The following is a 20,360-nucleotide window of genomic DNA, read 5'->3' on the forward strand; positions in this document are numbered from 1 at the left end:
TTGTGATTAATACTTAACTATGTAAGTGGTGCATGATATTTTAAATTTGACTACTATTACTTTCAGAAATGAATCAGATAATGATATCTGGTTAGTGTCAAGGAGATACATCTTGGCCACTTTTAGTCCTCTCTTCAACATCTTGAAGGCTCCAACACTTAATCAGGTTGGAGGTTGCTGGATAATACAACCACAGAAATTTACATCTGGCTTTTTGTAAAGTTGATTTCATCATCAGTAGCAAGATAGTATACATTTTCCTTAGAAAACACAGTATTGGAGAGATTTTTCTAACAATTGCTCAACTAAAGAAAGCATGCAATACACTTTGTCAGCCCCACGTCTTTGAGGGAATGAAACATTAAATGTGAATTTTTGCCATTACATTTTTAGTTAAATTAGTTTAAATGAAACAACACTTACGTCAATGAATTTAATTTTTTTTAGTTGTACCTCACTATCAGTATTTTACTATTCCCTCAATAAAGTTCAGTGTATGCTCCCTGTTTTCTCTTTATGCATGACATTGAGGGAGACACAATTGCATTTTGTAGTACATTTATGAAGCCAGCGACACTAATATTAAAAAAACAGCACTTGAAATCCTGTTTTTGCCACATGTTTAGTAAAAACAGGAACTAGCAGGAAGCAGCAGGAAGTAATGTTGTGGTGTTCTGACGTCATGCGGGTGAGTGACGTCAGACAGGAACCAGTGGAAGGGAGGTTGACAAATCAAGATGGCGTCCCACGCCGAAGCAGGAAAGAGATGTCAGTACAAATAAAACTCATTCGGAGGGAATAGTTTAATAAACCAAGAGTGCCAACTCGACAAGACGTCGTTTGGATTTTGAAGGAACAAGACGGAGCAGACACAGGTGAGAAGAGCGCGTGTTTAAATGTGAGTTGTGTTTCAGGGGCGGTGGCAGCGGAGCGTCCGGGCACATAACGTTACAGCCAGGCCACTGGCGAAGCTAAGCGTCTTAGCATGAACGGTAGCTTTTCCCCAAAACCATGAAATAGCGGCTTTGCCAGTAAAGTAGTGCGTTCGGTTTTAATATTCCGGTAATACCAAGTAATGTCACACCCGCCGTTGTTCTCAGCTAATTTGTCGCTGTAGTTTAGCTCCTTCAGCTATTACTAACCAGAGAGAGTAATAGCTTAGCTTGTTGCTAATTATCATAACTTAATAATGGCAGCTAATGATTGTGTCGTACTTTGGTGCGGTTGATGGCGTTATTGAGAGCCTCGCGCTGCGGCCGGGAGCCTTGAAATGTGCTTAAGTGTGATAAAGCACAGTTGGCTGACACCACTGCGATCCTTTCGTTATCGTTTTAAGTTAGAAGCGGCGTAGCTTCCCCCTAAATTAGCTAACATAACCTCCGAGTCGTCCCGTGTTGTTGTGCTTGTTATTGATTCCGGGAACACTAATACTAACTTGTCTTAACTCTAACCGTGAGTAACGTCACTAGCTAAGCTGTTGTTAGAGAGCAGCAAGTTACGGCGGAGGTGTGTTAGTTTAACTTTATCCCTTTATATTAAGACAAACTATTAACGCTTGATCACGAGATACCTCCAGATCATGTGTGGCCCATTTCCACACATGATTAACCAGATAATTTACAGTCACGTGTCAAGTGTTTTGATTAACTCAACATTGGGGCTAAAGTAACCTGCCTGTAGATTGTCTTTTTACATACATGTAATTTGAATCATAGGATTTACACACGCAGTGTATTACAAACTACTGTGTTTTTCCACTATTTTTTGTTTTTTCAGCAGCTGGCTCTCATAGAACCAATATGGCCCAGTAGGGTTAGACTGATAACCGGGTTTTTATGTCCAGTACCATCCTTTAAGACCTGGACCATAATGAAACACATATTTTAAGCTTGACACACATCATCAATCTCTCTTTGGCTAGTCTTTTATCAATACACACACTCGTTTTTTGCTGGTAATTTACTGGCTTATGCCTGTATTAATGTCTCAGTGAATTAGAGCATCATTAAAGCTGAAAACTGGGGGGTAGACAGACTACAAAGCACCCTGAAACAGAGTATGTAGCATGGTACTGTTTTGTTATCAGTTGCTTATTGTTAATGTGTATGTAACCTGTTGCCCACCCATGTCTAGTAGACAGAGAAACCTGAGACCACTTGCGTTTAAACACTAGTTTGATGATAAAATTATCTGTCTCTCTTAAGCTTGCTAGATGTCCAACGGGCTATTCATTTTCTATGTCCCAGTGCGGTTTTGTGGTTTGTTGGTAGTGTACTGTTGGCCTTTGTTTTGTGGAAATAGCTGGCTACAGATTCAAATGGGGGATTGGTGAGATTGGGATTTAATCCTACGAGCAAGCATTCAAAGCACAAAGAGCTGAAAGATGCAAAGAGCTGTAGAGTTGGGTGTTGATTTTGAGTGGTGAAGACAGCACCAGCAAACTGATCATGTATCAAAGAGCCGTTTGACTCTGTTTATTGTAAATTTAGCTTATTGGAGCTTTGAGTACGCTTCACTAACAAGTGCACCCCTGAGCTGTGTAAGTGGATCAAATTTATAACTTTTTCTACCGAGCATCGGCCTACACCAGCACCCAGATCAAAGTCCTGTCTCCAGCGGATGTGAAAACAGTGGCTTCTCTGTGTTCACTATGTCAGGCACTGTTGCGCGACACGACCACATTACATTACACAGTACAAGCCACATAGGATTACGTGCCTTGAGATGCAGAGCTGTAAAAAGCCAATGGGATAATGAAGAATTTTAATTTGAAAATAACGGTCAGTTTGCACTACCATGTGATAAAGTGTCATTGCTCTTACGCTTTGATTTAAAATGATTCGGTAGGATTCATTTTGAGCTCGATGAAAGACGCACTGTAAATATCAGACAGTAACACATCCTGTAAATATTAAACCAAACCTCAAGCCTGATGACACGTGAAAGTAGAACTGGGGAAATCCATTTTGGGCTTTTGCTCTCTGTTGCACCATAGTATATGATATACCATAGATACATCCATCCACGGCTTGTAATTATCAACTGTTTACTAACTTTTGACTTGGTGTACACATGTCTATTTTCAGAGTCTCTAAATGGCTGCGAGGAAGTCCGGATCAGATGCATACAACAATGGTGAGGGCCTATATGATACTCTCTTGTTCCACTGTTTGACAACACTGATTTGAGTTGTCTGCTGTTGTATGTAGTACCACTGTCTATTCTTTTAATGTATACTTACTTCGTTTTTTCTGTACACAGGACCCATCAGCTACCTTGATGACGTTCCCTTCAAGATCAATGAAAAATTCCGCTGCCCAGCCAAAGTGGGGCTGCCTGTCGGTTTCTGTCTGCCAGACTGTGGCTCTTTGCTGGTTAGTCACATACAGGAAACTTGTTGATTTTTCACTGGTGTTAGCTGTGGTATTATTATGGGCCATGCCCTTAGCCCTGCTGTATTGATGTTACATTTTTGGTTGTATATAGTCATGCTAGAGACCAGAGAGGCTTTATTCTCCTTATGCTTAACTTGTAGTAATTTAGACGGAGAGGTGATATCAAGTACATGCTGTCAGTAAGGTAACAGTTTCGTCCCAGAAGTTATTTCAGTTTTTACTTGATGTTGAGCATACAGGCTCAAAATACTGGAGTACCTTTACAGTTGACAGAAACCTCAAATTATGAATTTATTCAAATGATGTGGTTCGAGTTTTGTAGATGTTTTATCTATTAAGCTGTAGTTATAATATTTTGTGTGTATTGTACTCATAATTATTCGTGTTTTCTCTCTTACTCCATGTGCCCTTTTGCTGTTATCCCCATTCTTCCTCTTACTACAGTCTCAACAGTATGACTTTTCTCTGGAGAGACGCAGTGTGCGCTGGGGGATTGAACTGGCAGAGGCCAGAGCAGCAGAGGCCAGAGCAGAAGAGGCAGCAGCCAAGCAGGAGGCAGAGAGCAGGGAGTGTTTGGCGCAGGCCCAGGACATTGATGGTGGTGGAGGGCAGAATCCCCGGTCTGCTGTAGAGGACCAAGACCTTCTTCCACCAGCATTGAACCCTGTCCTGGCGGGACTGAGCCATAACGCCATCCTCACTCCATTACCTGCCCCAAGCCTTGGCCCCAGGAAAACCCAGCCTAGCACTCCCCAGCTGCACAGCCTCAACCTTGCTGACTTTGAGCGGGAAGAGGACCCCTTTGACAAGCTAGAGCTCAAAACTTTGGACGATAAGGAGGAGCTCAGGAACATCCTCCAGAGCCAGCCCCAACCTCAGCCTCCTCCTTCTGTATCCCCACCAGAGGTCTCCCACACGGGGTCAGCGTCTCGTGGAAACAGCCCTTCTCCTCCCAGCACCAACACCAGCCTCACAGCCAAACCTGGCTTTACCCATAAACCCAACGGGTTGGTTGCCTTGCTGGACATGGACAGAATTGGGAATCCTGGGAGAGCGGGGTTTGACACAGATGATCGACCCTGTAACATCCGCTCTCTCACTTTCCCTAAGCTCTCTGATTCTGGTGACCCAGAGCCAGTGAGGTACAGCCCACTCCCTGCGCCCGCCCCTGCTCCCCGTCAGAACCTACCTAACGGCAGCCCGCCGACCATACTCAAGTCTCAAGTCATTGTTGCCCCTGAGCCAGCCAGCCACACCAAGAGTGGTGCACCAAAACCGGTGAGCTTGAGATTACATACTACATACCTGACCAAAAATGTGCGAATTTGTATGGGATGTAGGGATGTAGATTAACCAGTGATGCTAAATAAGTAATCTCAGGAACCTCATTGACACTCACTCATGTTTTTACTCTAGGCCAACCCAGGGTCAGGATCTGCCGGCCTGCCGTGCGGCGGAGCCCTGCTCAGCATGACCCCCAGCGAGCGTCAGTGTGTGGAAACCCTCGTCAGCATGGGCTACTCTTATGAGGGTGTCCTACGGGCCATGCAGAGACAAGGGCAGAACGTGGAGCAGGTGGGACTTCCTCTCACCCCAATGCGCAGAAATCTGGATTTCTAGCTTACTCATCGTCCACTTCACAGCTCATTGTTGGTGTGCTTGTTTCTGTAAATATAGCCTTAAATTTGAATAAAGAATTTTCGTTGCACTGTCTGTTGTCTCTAAAGTTGTGGCAATAGATACGTTCCTGTGATTTGTACAGCTAATACTGAATCTGAAACTGACATATCCAACCATTGTCACATGATCATAGTAGCTACAGCAGTAGATGTTGGAGAAAATCAAATCAAAATACAACAGGTTTACCAGGCATACCAGACATGATTTGTGCTAGATGTAATTAAATGACCTGCTATTTATATTTATTTATAAGTTTATAAGGCAAATACAGCATAAAGAGGACAATGAATTAACCCAACAGAACACTGATGTTAATTTCAAGCCACAATATAATCCATTATTGTTTTCTCAGAATAAAACTAGAAACCTTGTATTGGTCTATTTGTCTTCTATGTAATGCCTAATTTACGCCTAATTAACAACGTGATGTCAAAAGCACAATGAACATGTACTTATTGTTTGTCTAAGGTACTGGATTATCTGTTTGTCCATGGACGTCTGTGTGAGCGGGGCTTCGACTCAAGTGCAGTGGAGGAGTGTTTAGAGATGTACCAGTGCTCAGAGGAAAAGGTTTGTACTTTTTGTTAGTAGGTAACTACATAAAAAAACATGCCTTGTGTTTATATGTTAATAAGTCTCAGTTAAGGAGAGATACCTTTGCATCAACCTATCTTTAAATAATTCAATCAAAGTCTGAAGATTAGATTAGTTTCAGTGGTTTTATTTTCATTTTCCTTCTCAGGCCTTGCAGTTCCTTGAACTAATGTCAAGATTTGGTGAAATGGGATTTGAGCGGGATGCCATCAAAGAGGTGCTGCTGGTCCACAACAATGATCAGGACAAGGCTCTAGAGGACCTGATGGCTCGGGCTGCAGCAAGCTGAGCCAAGCTAACCAGCCGACCAAAGCCCAGCCCAGGGCTAGCCTCCCGCTACTACCCAACACAGCCCCTTCCCTTCTGCCTACCCTATCACACCATGCCCTGCCCTTGCCTTGGCTGTGGAAGGGACAGCTGGGAGACAGTTGTATTCTTCTCTGTGCTAAAACGTATCGTGTCTCAGCACTTCTTAAAGAGTGTGTGCCTAGAGTGGAGGGGGTCAGAGTGTAACAGTACTTCATGGTGGTGTTTTTTCAGGAGAAATCCTAGGTTTAGGTGCCAGGATTTGGTACTGCTTGGGTATTTAAGAATGGGAAGAATATCTGAGCTGGGAAAGGAGAAACTGTAAGGACTGGTCTGTGGCATCTTGGTTTGCTTCCTCTCGGAAATGTTTATCTGACTGAAGGCAAAGCTGCAGGACCAAATGGGGAGCAGATGACGAGCTCTGAGTGCATCACAGAGAGGCCTGTTTGAACACTCGCAACTCCCAAACAACTAAGCTGCCATCTTCCACTGCTCAGCGCAGATGTAGTAAAAGCTGGAGGGAACTGGGGGCCTTGAGAAGGCCTCTCGTCAAACTGAACCAATTATTATTAAAAGTAAAAAAAAAAAGAGAAAAAAAATAAAGGCTCAGTCGCCAGACAGACAACTGACTCATGAAGTGCCCTCTCTGCTCTGGTGCCCTGCACCTAGTTCTGTTGGACTTTGCTCTTTAAATTCATTCATGTCTGTTTTTCTGTTCATTTGGGCACTTTTTTCATGTCAGTTTGAAGATTCCATTTCTTTGCTTTCTGTTTTAGGAACTGCATAATAGATTCTTAGTCATTATAACTCAGAACATAAGAGATACTACTGCCCCAGTATGCTCTTTGACCTGCACTGGAAGGGCCTGCTAAAGGAGTCTCTAGGAAATAATAAGAAATACCCCATAACACAGTGGCACTGATGTGTCACATACTGCACAGGCACGAACACATTTCGTAATGATCAACTTATTTAAAATAGTACACTGACACTTTCATTTAAAAAGTAAAGAGTTTGATATGATAATGTACGAGATGTAAACTCACAGGTGACACTTTTAACTGTCATGGACTTTTCTTTTTGCAGACTGGAAAAAAGTGAGTTGTTTCGGGGGGGGGGGGTGGACAAAATGTAAGTGAGGGTTGTTTTTGCAGCCACATCACAGTGCAATAGAGACATTTCATATTATGTGACTCTTGACTGGCACTTTGAGCCACGAGTAAGTGTTGGGAGATAAGGAATGGTCTTCTAGCCTTGCTGGAAATTTGGATGCAACCAGAAAAGGTTGGATTACAGTAATTTCTATCATTTATTCTCTGATATTGGATTTCATGCCACAAAGTCCTATCAAACATGACTTTGCTTTGTTGACTTGTCAACTTTTCTCTCATGTGATATACGAAATGAGTGTTCATTTTGATTTTAGGGTTGTTGGCATCTCCACAGTCTTGAATGAAAAGTAAAAAAAAAAAAAGGTTCAGTCACCACTTATCAAACACTTTCATAAGTTGGTTGGGTGTATTTGTTAATAAGAAGGCCAGGATCCTTTATTTTTATAGTATGTGTTAATGGACCTCCTGACTTCCATGCGATCTGTGTTTAAAAAGCATGTCCGCTCAGCTGCACTAAGGGCAAAAGATGGCAGAAATTTCCATAATCTTGAGCTCTGTGGTACTTATGGGGATTGTGAGAGGCATGGTAACAAATTAAGGGCTTGTAGTTAGAAAAATGTGACTCGCAGAACTGGCTCTCTGCTTCGGGCAGGTCCAGTACTCTGTCCTGTGTTCCCAACAAGGAACGTTATAACCACAGATCCATTTTTGAACAACCCTGGGTTTGATTAAGCTCTTATAGTGCGGTTATTTGCCAATACAGACATCATTTTACTTGTTTGATAGAACGTATTTGCAACCAAGTGTCCAATCACAGTAGATAGTACCACATGAACCAGAAGGATGACACATGCTTGCAGTAAATAAACCGTTTTCAGGATGATTGCAACAAACTCGCATCCTGAAAACAACAAACATCCCAGTGTTTGCTTAAGTGACGCACATAATCACAAATCTGTCCTTCAGTTGAATTTTTCAATAGGATGGTGCCCGGTGAAGGCAAATAACATGACAAGCCAGGTGCCATGTTAGACCTAGTATCCTTATTTGAGCCTGAGTTTTGTCTGACGTGTGGTTGACATTATGAATGACATTATGAATAAGCGTTTTCACCCAGCTCCGTTTCCAATTGCCTTCCTTCTTGATTTACTGTGATAAAGAGGAAAGGAACACTTACTTTACAGACAAACACATAAGTGGTATTATTGTCGCCTTACATAGCTCAAGTGTGGTTTCCGTAATCATACATAAAGCAAGTAGATGTCCACTTGCCTCTACTCCGGAGTGAATACAGTATAGCAGGTTCTGAGCCTCCTCCATTTCTGTTATGATCTATTTGCTGTGTGGGAATGAAATGCAACTAGGGTCTCATTATTAAGGGTATCATGTCTGCAGGGTTTAAATATCTGATCCACTTCTAAATCACTGCATACCTGAACATGGGGAACATGAATCTACTGAACATTGAAATATCTTAATGGTATAATAAAAGGTGGGTGACTTGAGTGTTCTTGCCCAAGGTCCTGAAATGTTCAATTTCCTCCAGGATGATTTGGAAAATCCACATGATTAAATGTGCACATCTTTTCAGTGGTGAGACTGTTGATCGTTGCCGGTGTTGCTTTTTGAAGTTAATGCGATGAAGGTTATTCTCTGGGGCATGGTCACAGCGAATTAGACGTGTTGACGTGAAGCTGGTGAGAAAGTGCAAGTCTCCCCTGCTCCTTGTTTTCTCCCATCTACAGCAAATGCATGTTTATTCTCTCTGCTCAGTGGACAAGACCGCAACAATGCAGATGATTGTTCATCCATGTATTGTCGGTGACAGCTGGAAACGTCCAACTGTGCGGCCCAGTCAGCAGGAAAAAAAAGACTATTATGTATCAGAATAGAGGCCATATTTGGTCTGTCTGATCTCACCGGGGTTAATGAACACAAGATTACAAAGTCATGGAAAACATCTTAGCGGGTCTTGAGTTGAGCCAAGTGTTTCCATATCAACCATATTTTTGTGGTCATGCAAACAATGGCCAACATCATAAAAATCCAGTTAGCCCCTTGTTCTCTGGGGAATTTATAATATTAAGATGCATGATATGGTATCATGGCCTGAGACTGTCCAGGTGGCTGCTAGAAGTAAAAATTATAAACATACCAGAAGAACATACATAAATAACAAACAATACTTAAAATAATATTTAAATTTTTTTTTTGGTGAATAGTAATAGATCTACATTTTTAATGTTAATTGATAGCTTCTGATTTGATTGTATAACTGACAATATTTTAAAAATACCTACATTATTAAAGTTACGTTTGTGTAGACTTACATTAAACTTACATACTATTTGTAGTATAAAATCTGTGGTATAAAATTGATCATCTTTAACCATCACTTTGGTCAATGAAACCAATTAATGTGCCTGAGAATCACCTGATCAATGAGCTCACGCAGTTGGCGTGAACGCGCACGCATGACGCTCGCGTTCACGTACGACCTTGTTTTTGTTGATGTTTAATATGAGTGCGGCTGCGCGCTGCTCAGTGCTTTCGCCGTTGCTGACGCGACTTGGCAGGAAAAAAAGAGAGTGTGGACCCTGTGGCAGTAGCTAGCGACTCTATCGAAAACAAATAGAGAGAACCGCCTGAGTGTAGTGTTTTTTTGAGCCTACGATCGTATCTGAGCGACGGTCTCATCCAGCGGCTAACCAACCTCTCCCGTATGTGATCGCCCTTCCTCCTCGTCGGACGCTGCCAGCGAGGGCCAAGGAACAAAATAGCATATCGCCATTATATGATCCAGTGTCCAGCGTCACTTTTACCCTCCATGTGGGTGAGGGAGCTGTGTGTATCAGATTATGGCGAGAAAAACAGTTAGCAGGAAAAGGAAGGCAGGAGAGCCCAAGGACCAACAACAGGTAGGCGGAAACCGGTGCGGATCCGTATTAGCTAGCTAGCTAGTCATGTTAGCATGCTAACTAGCAATGGGCTAGCCAGACTTAGCTAATATTAACCACGTCAGAGGCAAAATATTGGTGAAATTTTAACAAATTGGCCGTTACTATGCACCACACTATATAGATCAAGCGCCAACCAAACAATCACAACTGTGGTTTTGTTTAAGATGTTATACAGCGTGTTTCTGTTTGAAAGTCAGTACCCGCTAATGTTAGCATGGCGTTAGCTAACGGCAATCCGTTATCAACAACACAGCTAGGTTAACGTTAGCTAAAGGGCTAGCCGCCTCATCCTAACAGGGCTTCTATTTAATAGGAATCGCGATTAAATAAACTTTTCGCAGGTGGACAGCAGTGACAGGCCCTTGTTCGTTGGGGATCATCATTTGTCACAATTAAGAACAGAGTTGATAATCACAGAAAATGAATGTGTCTTAAGGTATTATAAATAGACATAGCTGTTTGGCTAATGTCAACGTTAACGTTAGCTAAAACGGTAACTAACAGTTAGCTAGCTAACAAACTTAGATGCAGACCAACCGTAGATCGGATTGTCCAAGATAATGAAATGGACCTTTGTTTAATTAGCTAACAGAGACTCATCAGCACTAAGATCTCTGCTAAACAATCAGCCCTGAGCCCATTTGTTGTCACCACAAAATATACGTTGGCTTAAACCAGAAAGTCGTTGGCAGTATCACAAGATTTGCATTAAAAATATTGAACAACCTGCTTGGCTTTTTCTGCAGTGTGTGCCCACGATGTCGAGGCATTTCTCGGGCTTGTTGTTTCATAACTATGCATCAATAGAATTAAACCACGTTCATATTAACAGACCTGCTTTTCAGTCTATTAATCACATAGATCAGACAAAAAAAACAAACTACAAGTCAAAAGAAAATTAGGAGACAGCACCGTGCATTAGTTTGAGATAGAAGGAATAAAAATACTTGTGTGCTTTTTTCCCCCCTCTGATCCATGATTGTTACATGGCTTATAATGAGTAATTATGAATAATTAGGTCAGGGTTAGACCAACAATAATCAACAGCAATGAATGCAGATTTATTGTGATGCAAATACAGATGCTTCATTTCAACAAATTCAGATAATGGGGCTTTCTGTGTGAGCAATCAAAGGAGTATGAAAAAATTATTACAGCTTTTTGATATGTCTTCGAAATAATAGATGCCTCACAACAATGATAAGCCACTGGTATAATGTTATACCTCTGTTACCATGTTGACAAATTGCAGCTTTTGTTGTTTACGTAAATATCATCTTGCAACCAAAGACAACCATAAACCAACTTAATAACCCGGGATATCGTTTTTAAAGCTGTGCTATGACCTGAGGTGGTTTGTTGTGATGTGTATGAATAGGAGAGCTCTGACTGCACTGACCAAGTTCGGTTTTTATATGCCCGTAAAAGTCTTAGCAACAAGCTGATAAGTGCTGCAAAAGTTAAATTGTTGTATTGATGGACAGTGTGCCACTAGAACCGTATTCACCCAGCCCGAAGAAGTGTCAGTGATGGTGTGCATGTGTGTTTTTGCTGTAATGCTCCCATGATCCACTAAAGCTCTTAAATCTGTGCCACTGAGCTACAGATATGTGTCCACAGACCTCTGGGGGATGGGTACAGCAAAGCACAGTTTGTGACAGTGAAATAGGGATTAAGAAAGCTGGAAAAGATGTGACACACTTAGCACTTAGTTTTTATATTCATATCATTCGTTCATGTAATGGTAAGATAACTTCTTCACAATTGTATGTGAAGCCTAATTACTGATAGTCTCTGAAACATTTTGGACTTGACAAAAGTCTTGTGCTTTTTCCTCAAAACATCTTTAGGCACTTTACCTTTCTTCCCTCTCTTTCCTCAGCTGGGCTGGTGTCAGACACCACACAAGCGGAGTCGTGTTTCTTGTTCATCGCGTCATGCCCAGCAGTGGTGGTGCAGTCGGCGCTCGGTGGTATGTGCCCTGCGGGGGCGGGAGTTCAGGCCTCAACAGCAACACGAGTTGCGGCTCCAGCGGAGCCTTCGGGGCTTCGCAGCCGGCAGGCTCCCTGGCATCCTCAAGGAGAGGGAGTTCTCCCTGGGGCGACTCAACAAGGTGTTCGCTTCACAGTGGCTCAACCACAGGCAGGTGGTGTGTGGGACCAAGTGCAACACGGTGAGGCGTCATTTTGCTACTAAACAGCATGTACTTCAGGGCATTCCTTTGTATTTCCAATGCAAATAATTTGATTGTAAACAGAGAATTGACTCTTGATTTCAGGCAGGGGATTGCACCTCCACTTTTACACAAACCATTGTCAATGTGAATGAACCAAACTTAAGGCAGTGAGGTTGGGGACAAAGGGATGGGATGGTGGGGGGGAAATATTCGATGATCCCATTCCTGCATATTGCTGATGATGCAGGTCTACATGGGTCATACAGCTATGATGCACAGTACGCACGGGGGCTGTTTGCTATTGAGTGTGATACATGTTGAAGCTCAGCAGCTCTAAATCTGTGCACTTCCCTCGGGTTGGCAGTATTCTACCTTCAAGAGAAGGTCAAGCATCATTTATTGGCCATAAAAAAGTCCATCAACCAATTGGTAGTTGCATTGTTTTATTATTTCGCATTTCCAGAAAAGAGCTGTGTGTCGTTCAGATGCTATATAACAATCATTACTGACCATATTGTTCATTGTTTGGCCTTTTTAGCTCTATTGTATATATCTCTATCTCATTTTATACATTTGCTAGATTCATTTTTTTCTGTTATTTTTGGATTCATCTTTATTTTATTCATCTATTTGTCAGACAGATTGTGGAGCAAGTTACCTGAGAATTTCACTATACGTTGTGTTTACATGACAATATAATTTGATGTGATTTGGTCAGCATGTGTTGATTCAGTAACTAGTTTTATCACTAGAGTAACACCCATGATTTTGTTTCTTAAATGTTTGTATTTGCTCAATATTATAATCAGCCGAGGTGTTTCAATCAGATCATTGGACACGCTCAGACAAACCAACAGCTTAGTAAGGCAAGGCAAATTTATTTGTATTGCACCTTTCAGACACAAGGCAAAGCAAATGCGTTACAGGGACATAAAACACAACAAAAACAAGACACAGAAACATTAAATTGCATGTAAAAGATGGTAAAAGCACAAGAAAATAATATCGGAAAGCCACAGTAATGTTAGTAGTTGTTGCTCGAGACTTTTTCTTTGTTTTATCTCTTGAACCTGCTCGGCTAACCAGACGTCTCTCCATCCTTCACCTGCAGCTTTTTGTAGCTGATGTCCTGACGGGGCAGATAACACGCATTCCCATGCTGAAGGACCGGGAGTGTCGTGGTGGAGGCTCTGGGGTGGTGGGTGTGGTGGTGGCGGGGCGGCATTACTACCCCACAGTGGGCTCTCGTTCCCGGCTGGACCAGCAGGGCTGTGGGATCCACGCTATTGAACTCAACCCCTCCAGAACACTGCTAGCCACCGGAGGAGACAACCCCAACAGCCTGGCCATCTACCAGCTGCCCACGCTGGACCCCGTTTGTGTTGGAGATGTAAGTGGTTTGAATCTGTTTGGGTTTACAGTCATCCAGAGGTCCACTGTAGTTATTATATTTGTCTTGATTCCTTCAAACTATAATTAAACTGTAAAACAATGATGACAATGTTTGGTCAAAGAGTGAAATATCCCCACAACTGTTGGAGTGATTTTCGAGAATTTTAAAGTCCTGAGAACCCTTCTAACGTTCGTGATTCCCCGTCTTTGTGTCAGATTTTCCACTTGTTCAACAATTTTCACAACAATATAACAAAACCCCAGTGACTGATTTTAAATCAGCCTCAGCTCTGGCCTGCTTCCAGACCTGTTAATTGCTGCCCACATCTCTGATTTGTTCAGCGATTCAAGTCGATCTGGGGTTGTGTTCATTGACGGATGTTTTCCCGAGGTTGAAAAACAACTGACCAATCAAAGCTTAGTTGGTCAAATTAAAGACATGGATGTCAACTTCCTTCCCGGCCATCTAGCTACATTCACAGAGTGTGACAGAAGTGGTTAGAAGCGTGGATGATATGGACGCAGCTGGGCAAAGTTTTCCTCAGTCAACCTGGAGAAATAACTCAATGTATAAAAAGTGTAGGTCAGTGCTTGTGCATTTTGTTGTTAGTGCCTAGCCACTCAGTAACAAAGTCTCTACAGCAGTTGAACCTGAAGCACACATGCTTGAGTAAAACTGGTTGTTTTTGCTTTCACACAGTAGCCATTTGTTTTTCAGGATGGCCACAATGACTGGATCTTCTCCATAGCGTGGATTAGTGACAACATGGCGGTTTCTGGTGAGTTGTTTGTGTGATCTAAGCTGTATGAATGAACACTGCTGTGTGAGCACTGAATAGTGAGTACTACGTGCCCCCACAAGTTATTTTTTTTTTTATTTATTTATTTTTTTTTTTATTTTCAATACCTGTGTGACAGCCACAGCAGTGGCTGGAGGCATTATGTTTTCGGGTTGTCTGTCTGTCCGTCCCATTCTCTCATCCTAAATGTCCGCTCAGGCTCAAGAATGACTAGATATTGGTGGTCAAAGGTCAGTGTGACCTCATAAATCATGTTTTTAGCCATAACTCAAGAATTCCTATGCTAATTACAGCGACATTTCACACAGATGTCTAATAGGATAAAAAGAGGGAGCGAGGACATTTTATATCCCAAAGGTCAAAGGTCAACCTCACTGTGACATAATGTTCTGAACAAACACGTTTCTGGCCATTAGTCAACACCACGACTCAGGAACAGAAGGGGAGATTGTAACTGCGGTGATTGCACTAAACTTCTGTGCTGCAGGGTTGAACATGTGTGTCAAGTATTAAGTGTCTACTGGAGGAATGAGAATTATTGGTCCAGCTTGTGAACACTTTTTTTTTTTTGCTTCTCTCATTGAACTTGCATATTAATAGACATACAGCAGAACTAGAACAACAAAGTTGTTCACAGCCTGACTCGCTGGAAATGATTCCAGGGTCCGTACAAAGTCCTTCAAGTTTGGAAAATGCTTGATTTTAACAGTCATGTTTTCAAGCTTAAGAAATGGCTTCAATTCAAATATACACCTTGAGCAGTGTTTGATTTTTCAACATAATCAGGTGTTTCATTTACACAGTCACTCGTGTAAACACAAGCAAGCACTAAATAACCCTGATCAAAACATACAATCAAAGTAAATATGAACAGCTGGTAAAATAAACAGTGTGACAGATGCACTGATTGCTGTGGGTATAAAGGAATTCTGTACGATGTGATTAATAGGAATTTAGATGTGCTGATAAAGGCTCAGAGTTAGGAAACATTTGGTTATGGCACCTTGAAAATGCTAGAAAAGTGCTTGAATTTTAATCTCAAAGCTGCATGAACCTTGTTTTCCAAAGTTTTCACCATATATTATGATTCTGGACAGACATGGATGTAAACTGCAGTTGACTGGTTGGCGGAGGCATACAACCACCAGCAATTCTAGTTTTCTCATGTTTGCTAATATATGTTTGCCCGCTACATACCCCGATGACAGTCCTGTTTATTTGTTGCTTTTGTGTGCAGATAGTAGAAACAACCTGCAATCGACGTATGTCTTGTGTGTTGAAATTCCTAGGGTCCAGAGATGGCTCCATGGGCCTGTGGGAGGTGACGGAGGAAGTGTTGAGCCAGGCAGAGCGCAGTCAGAATGAGGAGTCGGTACCCTCTTATGCCCACATCTCCCACCGTGCACTCAAGGACATCCCGAAGGAGTACACCAACCCATACAACTGTAAAGTCCGCGCTCTGGCCTTCAACAACAACCATAAAGTAAGGCTCATCCTGACACAGCTGCTGGGACGTCAGCAACCTCTGCATTTTATGTCATATTCTTGTAAGAAAAGAGTGAAACATACTGATGGACAACAGCGGAGTCCGTCACAGGAGTGACTTGAAATGTTTTTGTTGATGTTTTGGTGCATGTTTTTATGCTGTGAAACCAGTAGAGACGTTTGAAACCATCAATGGACAACTTTTGCAATACCTTTACGGATGAAGAGTGTATTTGATTGCTAAAAAAAACATTGAGGTTAAATGTAATTAGCTATAAACTAAACACACAGAATATTTTCGATCAGATCAGATTCATCACACCGTATTGTCCATCTAATCAGGTAACCAATAAGACGAGCAGATCTTATGTAACAGAGTTAGTAATAGTTAGAGGGTTCTGCCTCCTCACTCCTCAGTTTCGGTTACAGTTTACGTCCATCCTCTAATGCTGTTTTTTTTTTTTTTCCCTGTTCAGGAACTGGGTGCTGTGTCCTTGGATGGCTACTTCCACCTCTGGAAGGCTGAGCACAACTTGTGCAAGGTAAGTCACAATACACAGTTTGACGAGGAAGCATGTGATGCATTGAACTAATTGTGAACAGGGTGGTTATAGTTGCTGCAAGCTGTGTTCAAAAGTTAACATGACATCACCAAAATAGAAAATAGTCCTCAAACAATTTCTCAAATTTCTCTTATTTGATGAAGCTTCACCTGTGAAGACACTCACACGTGTGTTCAAACGATATGAAGAAGAAAGGGCTGCTTTTGACATCATTTCCTCAGTGTTGACAGCTGAAACCCTGACTTGGTTCCCTCTTGGCTCCTCTCTAGATACTGTCCACCAAGCTGCCTCACTGCAAAGAGAATGTGTGTCTGGCATATGGACAGGACTGGTCGGTGTATGCTGTGGGTTCTCAGGCCCATGTGTCCTTTCTGGATCCCCGGCAGCCCACGAACAGCATCAAATCCGTCAATTCCAGAGAGAGAGGAAGCGGTAAGTGATCTGTTAACTAATTGCACAAGCGTAGCGCAGCCGACCTCCTAAACTGCTTAATGAAGATGTTGTTGTAGCCATATTGTAACTTCTAACCTAAGTATGCCTCAGACACGGGGGGGGTAAATGTTGATCCTAGAACTCAGCTTTTAAATTGGAGCGCACAAACGGTGAGGAAGGGCTGACGTTTACCTCTGCGTAGCGTTGCATTTGACACCTCTGTGTCCATGCAGGGATCCGATCTGTGAGTTTCTATGAGCACATTGTGACAGTGGGCACCGGCCAAGGCTCCCTCCTCTTCTATGACATCCGGGCCCAGAGATTCCTGGAGAACCCTTTGAATCCAGCCGGGGGGTACCGGAAGTGCCCAGGAGATGGCATCCTCAAGCTCACTACAGGGAAAGGCTGGCTGGTACACATTATTTTTTTTTTTTGTCTATTTGTGTTCACTTATAGCATTGTAGTTATAGATTACTTGCATTTTCTTACTTTTCTTTCCTTCTCTCCTCACCCATAACCTCTCTCCCCTGCCCGCATTTTGCTCCCAGAACCACGATGAGACGTGGAGGAGTTACTTCTCGGACATTCATTCCTTCCCCAACGCGGTGTACACCCACTGCTACGACGACTCTGGCACCAAGCTGTTTGTAGCCGGTGGACCACTCTGCTCTGGCCTGCACGGCAACTACGCGGGACTGTGGAGCTAGCCTCACGGTCTCCTCCATCGCTCTGTCACTACATCCTCATCCAGATTTTCATGTAAACCAGTCCCTCCATCCCTCTCCCTCTTCAAGTCCGTTGGCGCCCCTGTCTCTGGCATCCCTCTTGCTCATAGAATTGTCACTCTGTTTTGCTCACACGTGGACTCAGGAGCATGATCTTGCCCCCACCGCATCACGGCTTTGAATATTGTTGTTGTGTATCTTTGTGTCCTCCATTACACTATCCCCTCTCCTCCAATTATTCCTTTGCTCCTTCCACCTCAGCTACTCAGTTTTTTTTTTTTTGTTTTTTTTTTAATGAAAATGTACAAACAATTAACTAGTAAGTTTCTCAAAAGCTGCGAAGTCTGCCACCAAGGAACTCCGAAGAGTTTTGTGCAACATTAAGAATAAAGTAATACACGTTCTCATCATTTAGAACATTTATACCCAACCCGCAGGGATTAGGCTATGGTCTTTTGCTGGCTTGTTTTTGTATGTAAGGATAGTGTTTACCGCTGCTTCCTCTGTGATAGATGACGGTGTCTTTGTAAAATACCTGTGGAAATTTCTTTTTTTTCCCCCCTCCAAAAAAAAAAAATCCTTTTTTCATACTCCCATTGGAATGGACGGCAATAAAAGAGAGGGAGGACTGAAGAGACAATACATTTTTGAAGGACTGAACCGGAGTGCAGTTTGACGTTTGACAGAATATTCACTGGTTGGAACAATCACAAAGAACTTCTCTCTTCTCCTGTCGGAAGTAAAACGAAGAAGCCAATCAAAATGGGACTTTGCGTTGATATTTTTCTCTCTGAGAATGATGTAAAGGAGAAATATTAAGATTGTTAAATGCAGTGTTGTTGTTCCGCTATTAATTAATCCCAACAAATGCATATTTTATTTTTTGACTCTGTGTGATTTGACAGGCACACCCCTGCTGATATTCTAATAATTAGCTTTATTTGTATTTATTTTCCCTTTTCTCTGTCACCTTTATTCGGTCGGTCAAAGGTGTTTATATCTGCTTCTTTTGAAGGATATATCGTCTTTTTGCCGTTGCTCATGTTCCTGTTCTCTTCGGCCAGAACGCCCTCAGCAGCTTTGTCCATCGCTGGTGTTCAGATCCTGATCTGCAGCTGTTCTGGTGCTACTAGAGAATTTACCCTTAAGATTTTAAGCTTTGGTATGGGGGATAAGTATCATCAAATATGATGATTGATAGATAGAGGAGCCTTTAATTATTGGATTGACACCTGTCCCCCGTATGATTCTGGGACTTCTCCACAGGAGCTGGGGAGAAAAGATCTGTTGTAACTCACTTTGATCTCAACCACCCAGCAAGAAAGTTGCAAGGAGAACTAATGAAAGTGTTTGGACTCTACCCTGGAGTTAGATGCTGCAGGCACATACATGTGTTGTCACATTTATTTTTTTTTTCCTGCTTTTTTTTTTTTGTTTTTGTACCAAGGAGTGAGTGGTTAAGCTCTTTTCCTTGTTTGGTAGAGGCAAGGTAGGCTTGAGTTACGTTTTTGCCTTCCTCGAGTCTTTCTGTGAAAGACCGCCACGGGCGATCATAGTTTTCCTTTTCTACATGGAACTTTTTCTCCAGTTTTCAGGATAATGACAGATTGAAAAGAGAAACCCCAATTACGACCACAAATTGAACAAATAACCAACACTTTTAAAGTGTATTTTATATATAAATGTGTATATGTATGTGTAAAATACATAGGGACAATTGCATACATTTTTATGTATATGTCTGAGGAAGTGTGTGGATTGATCTGTCTACTTGGTGATGCCCTGTTTTTTTTATACATGCCTCATGAATGTTTTTACAAATGACTGAATCTGAGGATATTGTAAAGATATAAACATCTGGGAAAAACAAGCTATTAAATCTTTAAAAAGAGTAAATAATAAAAGTAAATTGTATATTGATGTGCCGTCTCTTTCTTAAACGCTCCACACAGTTCACACCCAATGTAAAGACACCCTCTAGAATTAAAACTAGGCACTGCTGACTTGGACGCAGCCATTAGAGATCTCACGGTAGAGCAGGATTGTGTATCTCTGTGATCCCGGAGGAGGAGGAAAAAAAGAAAGAAGATTTTGGAGGTAAAAGTGGCTCTGGTAGTAAACAGTGAAGGTCAGGAAGTTGTGACCCACAGAGGAGAGCATCCACCGCGGCAGCGCACGTCACGTGACCACCCTGTCTGCTGCTGGCCGAGTGAAGCGTGTTAGCAGGTAACAAAAACACTCTTTTTCTCACGTTTTTACAAGTTCACTTTACGGACTCAGGCGCGTCCAAACCACGCGTTTAAGTGTGTTTAAGCTAAAACAGTTGGTTGCCGGCTTTGGTTTTTTGTTTACACGGGCTTGTGAGGGATGTCTTTCGCAATTTTTTCTGTTGTCTTGTTCCCCGGCGAGCAATGTCGGGATGGGATTGTGCTCCGCTGCGAGGCCCGTTTTCTTTAGATTTAAAGCGGCTAACGTTGTGTTGTTAGCCGGCTAGTCTGTTGTCTCCACAAGCCTGATGTAACTGCCAATATCGTTAGATAACCCCGCGGGTCTATAAATACGTTTAAGACTTCACCAAGCCAGTTAGGCGGCCGTTGGCTACCAGATTTAGATAGCATCGTTAGCTAGCTGCAGCCCCACCGCATCGTTTGTTCAGCATCGACGGTTCAGCACCAGCGTTAGCATGTTGGTGGCTAACTTGAGGACAAAGGGACCCTAGTACCACCAGCACCGAGCCGGT

The 20,360-nt window shown here is 42.4% G+C and overlaps 2 protein-coding genes across 2 annotated transcripts; both read left to right on the forward strand.

The window, feature by feature from the left end:
* Positions 1-722: 722 nt before the first annotated feature.
* ubap1 (ubiquitin associated protein 1) lies at positions 723-8,691 on the forward strand. Its single transcript, XM_070844011.1, has 7 exons — positions 723-875; positions 3,087-3,135; positions 3,262-3,374; positions 3,840-4,673; positions 4,812-4,970; positions 5,544-5,645; positions 5,818-8,691. Exons 2-7 carry the CDS (start codon positions 3,096-3,098, stop codon positions 5,956-5,958), a joined length of 1,389 nt encoding a protein of 462 aa, XP_070700112.1. The 5' UTR covers positions 723-875; positions 3,087-3,095; the 3' UTR covers positions 5,959-8,691.
* Positions 8,692-9,623: 932 nt separating this feature from the next.
* On the forward strand, positions 9,624-19,540 carry dcaf12 (DDB1 and CUL4 associated factor 12). Its single transcript, XM_070849274.1, has 9 exons — positions 9,624-10,005; positions 11,930-12,220; positions 13,335-13,613; positions 14,334-14,394; positions 15,705-15,898; positions 16,377-16,442; positions 16,733-16,895; positions 17,129-17,307; positions 17,444-19,540. Exons 1-9 carry the CDS (start codon positions 9,946-9,948, stop codon positions 17,600-17,602), a joined length of 1,452 nt encoding a protein of 483 aa, XP_070705375.1. The 5' UTR covers positions 9,624-9,945; the 3' UTR covers positions 17,603-19,540.
* The last annotated feature ends 820 nt before the right edge of the window (positions 19,541-20,360 follow it).

This window comes from Pempheris klunzingeri, chromosome 2 (assembly GCF_042242105.1).
Source record: "Pempheris klunzingeri isolate RE-2024b chromosome 2, fPemKlu1.hap1, whole genome shotgun sequence".
Lineage (NCBI taxonomy): Eukaryota > Metazoa > Chordata > Actinopteri > Acropomatiformes > Pempheridae > Pempheris > Pempheris klunzingeri.

Coding starts and splice junctions, on each gene's coding strand:
- dcaf12 (XM_070849274.1), top strand. CDS start 9,946: ATGGCGAGAAAAACAGTTAGCAGGAAAAGGAAGGCAGGAGAGCCCAAG. Junction 12,221..13,334: donor GTGGGACCAAGTGCAACACG/GTGAGGCGTCAT, acceptor CTTCACCTGCAG/CTTTTTGTAGCTGATGTCCT. Junction 16,443..16,732: donor CTGAGCACAACTTGTGCAAG/GTAAGTCACAAT, acceptor GCTCCTCTCTAG/ATACTGTCCACCAAGCTGCC.
- ubap1 (XM_070844011.1), top strand. CDS start 3,096: ATGGCTGCGAGGAAGTCCGGATCAGATGCATACAACAATG. Junction 4,674..4,811: donor AGAGTGGTGCACCAAAACCG/GTGAGCTTGAGA, acceptor TTTTTACTCTAG/GCCAACCCAGGGTCAGGATC. Junction 5,646..5,817: donor ACCAGTGCTCAGAGGAAAAG/GTTTGTACTTTT, acceptor TTTCCTTCTCAG/GCCTTGCAGTTCCTTGAACT.